This window comes from Papaver somniferum, chromosome 11 (genome assembly GCF_003573695.1).
Source record: "Papaver somniferum cultivar HN1 chromosome 11, ASM357369v1, whole genome shotgun sequence".
Lineage (NCBI taxonomy): Eukaryota > Viridiplantae > Streptophyta > Magnoliopsida > Ranunculales > Papaveraceae > Papaver > Papaver somniferum.
In genome coordinates, this window is record NC_039368.1 from 114,264,446 (window position 1) to 114,269,219 (window position 4,774).

At 37.8% G+C, this 4,774-nt stretch overlaps 1 protein-coding gene across 1 annotated transcript; it reads right to left on the reverse strand.

Annotated features, from left to right (window-relative positions):
* Positions 1-987: 987 nt before the first annotated feature.
* On the reverse strand, positions 988-4,335 carry LOC113322043. Its single transcript, XM_026570052.1, has 3 exons — positions 4,103-4,335; positions 2,112-3,784; positions 988-1,584 (listed from the first exon to the last, which is right to left on the reverse strand). Exons 2-3 carry the CDS (start codon positions 3,686-3,688, stop codon positions 1,338-1,340), a joined length of 1,824 nt encoding a protein of 607 aa, XP_026425837.1. The 5' UTR covers positions 3,689-3,784; positions 4,103-4,335; the 3' UTR covers positions 988-1,337.
* Between the last annotated feature and the right edge of the window lie 439 nt (positions 4,336-4,774).

Sequence of the window (4,774 nt, forward strand, 5' to 3'; positions counted from 1 at the left end):
GTCACCCCACGGTGCATGCGCATGTTTTACATGAATCATGCCTTGCAAATTGTTACTGTATTGCGGTGGTGCCATGATATACGAAGGAAATGGCTTCGTTTACTAAAGCTTATGACGGAGAAGACGATTGTTGCCAAACAGTGATACAGGCTGATCAGTAGGAAACTGCATTCTCAGTTGATCTATAACAAACGTGCGTGAATAACAGGATTAATGAAGGTTATATCTTGAACTCGTCTGAATGCCCAACGTCTGAGCGACAAGACCAACCTGGCTCATTATCGTAATAATGTAGATATTTTGAAGTCCCAGGGTAGGATGGGTTTAAAATCTGATCCTTACAGCTTACAATGAGTCCAAGTTTAGCTACACTTTAATAAGAAGGTTCAGACATATCGCAGGCGATATCAGAGAGATAAGATGATGATGTTACAAAATTCTAGACGAAACATGCAGCACATGCAACCTAATGGAAGATATAAATAAGTTAAAAGGATTGTGCTAGCTTTCGTATTACACGTACGACTCAATTTAGTGATACGTGTCACCGTTTTACTCGAGAAACTGAAGAATTTTGCGAAGCAAGTAGACACGTGATGAGAGGCCATGGACGGTGTATATGCATTGTGTATTTATCGTGTTTGCTCAGTTTTTCGATTCAGCAGTAAAGCTGCTCGTTTTAGCCAGAATTATTGGAAATAACTACGTCCATTAATACTCTCCCTGACAGCCGGTCTTACTTTTCAAACAGATTACGCCATTATGCCGATCTTATTATGCCATTCAACAGATTACAGAAGATGCAAACATGAATGACTCAGTGGTTCAGTCCGGTAATCGTAAGTTGGTAACTGCCAAATTATAATGTGCAATCTGAATAATCTTATAAGTCTCCAAATTTATCTATCAAGATGAAAATTAGCGTGCTCCCGAATGTTCGAAAATTTTGTTAATCTCCTTTGAAATTTCATTATGTAAGAATAGAAATGTGCAACAAAATGATGAGCTTTTTTTTATTTTAAATTTTCTTTTCTATTATACAATGGCTCGTACTGCAGAAGGTAACCGATAAGTAAAACAGAAAAATTGTAGTTACATCGAGCTTGAGCCTACTTGACTCACACAAACCTGTCATCACAGCACCTCTCTCCAGTCCTCATCTCAACATCATCTCCATTCCATCTAAATCCCTCTAATTCTCTCCCTCTCACTGGAATGGAGAGCAGAGAAGCTAATGGGGGTGGGGGATGTAAGATTATTATCCATGACATTATACCCTATTAATATCGGAAATTTATTATTATAATAGTTTACTTCTTTTGATTATTTTGTAATTTTCAAGCTTCATTTTCGTTGAGAGATCCGAGGGGGAAGCAAGTGTCCTCACCACCTGTATTCCACAAAAAATTAGCGTAGGAACTTGCATGGAACATATTGCCCGGGTCTGCCTCAATTGCCTCCAAATATCTTTCCTCGGCTGCCCCGATATCCTTCTTTACTGTCCACAAGAAAGTCGCATAATGACTTAACAATTCTGCGTCAACTGGCTCTATTTCAGCTGCTCTCTTGAAATACTCCTCGGCTCTGTTTCCACCACAAATATACAAGGAAGGAGATTAGCAAAATCTTCTAGTATAAAAACAACAAATGCATTTAACTAGATTCCAAGATCCTTTTTTAAATACAACTCAATATGCAGAAAGGGAGACCGCACATCCATGACAATGACCCAAGCCTACAATAACGTGCAAAATCGCGTGGTGAATTCTTGGATTGCAATTCCAAAGATATTTTTTTTGGCACCCTAACTTATCATTCAATTTCCAAATCCAAGAAACGCGACAGACATCAACAGGGGGATTTCTTCATCAATTACCCTTCTTAGAAAGTAATTAATTAGGGGAACGAAAATGAGAGGGAACAATCAAAAGAGCAGTTTGTTTTTATGTTTGTTCATATTTTCATTCGCTAAATGATATCAACCACTACCTAATTATATTTGAAAGTTGAAACTAGCAACTAGTAACTTTGATCCTAAAATTCACCAACTCTAGCATTTATCAAAAGATAATGGAAATTAGAAACAATTTCAAGGGGTAGAAATAAATTACCTGTCATGGTTATGGACGACCAGATGCAGGAACTTAGCATAATTTGCAAGGAGAAGGGCATTGTGAGGCTCTTGTAGAAGAGCTTGCTGGTATATAAGCTCTGTTTTGAATAACTTGCCATTAGTTAAATCGGAGTCAATTTCCACCTTTACCGGCGACACAAAAATTCGCATAGTCTCATGATCAAGAATAGAACCCCTAGATTGTTCTTGCATTTGAGAAGCTTCTTTAACTAACGAATTCCACAGCGTCATCTCATCCTCTCGCAACCCTTCTGGATTTATATCGGATTCCAACCATTCCGCCTCTTGATCTGTGGATGAAGTCGACGGATTCCCAAGAGACGTCATCTTTGAAATCTCATCAGGAGCAATGTTGTGGTGGCTAATTGATGAGAACCCATGGAATCCCCCGTCACCACCATCGGTCCCACTACCTGTAACTGATCTAACATTACCACCACCACCTTTATTTCCTCCAAGAAAGGTAGTCTTCCCACTTGAAGACGTATCTAATGCTGACTCGTCCTGATGATCCTGAGGCTGATTTTGATCTTCTATCACAGTAGATACCATCTCTGAGATTGCTGAGTAAGACTCTAGACTAGGATAAGCTGCAATTGCAGCATTTTGTGACATTGAATGTACAGTAAAATTTGCCATAAGGATCATAACAGAAACCATGAGGGTTGGTGTGTGCGAAAAGATTTGCTGAAATAACCAGACAAATGAGGCATGCATTTCCTTATGCGCTCGAGCTAGAATGCCTTGAAGATCCTCATAGTATAACAACTCTCTCATCTGTAATGTGTAACTGTGAAGCTCTCGAAGTATAAACACCATCGAAGAGAAAGCTTTCTTCATAGAGCAACAAGCCGACTCCCCAGCCTCTCTAAAGCCTTCTTTCCATTGATTCTTTTTCCTTATAATCCTAAGAGACAAAGGAATATCAACACTGCTCGCCTTCATCTCAATGTTGGCATGACTCATATAGTTTAAACCTCCTGCCCAACCAATTGGATTAGGGCCAATTCCAATTAACGAAGTATAATCCACACAATTCATACTCACAGGTGGAAATGGCCTCTGAACAAGATTATGAATAGTCTCACCCATCTTTGCAAGTTCTTCATCAAAGCTATTATAGGTAGTGTGATTACTGCTTTCACCTTTGATATCTCTGGAATCCGAAGTATCTCTGCCGAACTTTGCTTCTTCACTATCACCCACTATATTCAATTTAAGAGCCAATTCTTGAATCTCTCTAGTAAATCCATCATCAAAGAATTCATCCGAATTACTAACAGATCTTCTAATATTGCTGCCTCTGGATTTCGGAGTCTCCAACGATTGAGTTCTCGAAAGCTTATTACTAGATGTTCTCCGTGAGAGCGAAGAAGATTGAGGACTATGAACAATTCGGCAAGCTACCGGAGGTTTCCGATTTCTTCTATGCGTCGAAGTAGATGAAATCGCTGAAGCAAATGATGTATGAGAAGAAGAAGAACTAGAAGATGGAGATTGTGATGGTAAATGTTGTGACCAATACATACATGTTCCACAAATCGTTACTTCCATTTTCGAAATGAAAAGATGAATTAAAGTTTCTTTTTTCTTTTGATTCGGATCCAAAGAAGAAGATGCAAACTCACTTTCTTCAAATTCACTCAAAATCTGCAGAAAAGAAAGGAGAAACAAATAAGTCAAATTCCAATTACCTTTTTTTTCAATCACTTCATTGGTACCGTACCTATAAACCGACTACATAGAAATCTTTATTTTCAAGATAAAACTCAAAAACTCATTCTCAGATTTCAACAATGCTCACATTTCATCATAAAAACATAAAATTTCACACCATAATCATCATCATTACCATCAGTCTCGAAAACTTAATCGATAGAAAAATAACACATTCCAAGAAAATTACATCATGTCCCGAGCGCAAAATAAAAAACTCTAAAAGTTGAAGAATTGGAATGAATAACTCACCGGATTTCGTTACTTCCGATGAGATCTGAAGAAGTTAACAAGCTTTAACAAACCATCTGACGCACGGAGAAACACTCACAGTTTCTGGTTAATGAAAGCAGAGAGGAAGTTCCTTCTTCTTTGTATTTATACTGAGAATTTCATTACGTAGTTCCAAAAGAAAAAAATAATTCTTTATCTTTTCTTAAGAATACGAAGAATCATACCGATATACCGTACTACCGTGTATATATATAGAGCACTGTATGTATTAACGTTTCTCTTTGGAATACGAAAAGAAAAACTATAAATAAGGTCTGATTTTTACTTTCAGATACGGGTCAGTCGCGTGGGGACTATGGATCTGTGGTGTTACTATTGAGTAAAGTACCCGAATTTTCTGTATAGACGGTTGGGGGAACTCTAATTTTAACATTTCTACATTTGACGCCCGTAAATTAAGTAGGAAAAAAAATATATATATATATAGTTATGAGTTTTTCGGTTTAGGTCCTTACCACCATGCGTCATTTTGTTAGATTGCCACATATTATAATTGGACTTCTATGCTCCTTTTTGCCCCCCCAATAAAAAAAAAATAATCAGTATTTAGGCTAAGTTCTATGGGAAAGATAATCAGCTGTTAGATTGGTCATCCACGTCAGCCTGGTCGACCTCTTAAGTCCTATGGGA

What these genes read in the sequence shown, in the direction of transcription:
- LOC113322043 (XM_026570052.1), bottom strand. Translation starts at nt 3,688, where the DNA reads ATGGAAGTAACGATTTGTGGAACATGTATGTATTGGTCACAACATTTA. An exon ending in GTCGTCCATAACCATGACAG is followed by an intron (nt 1,585 to 2,111) that starts GTAATTTATTTC and finishes TGGTGGAAACAG; the next exon opens with AGCCGAGGAGTATTTCAAGA.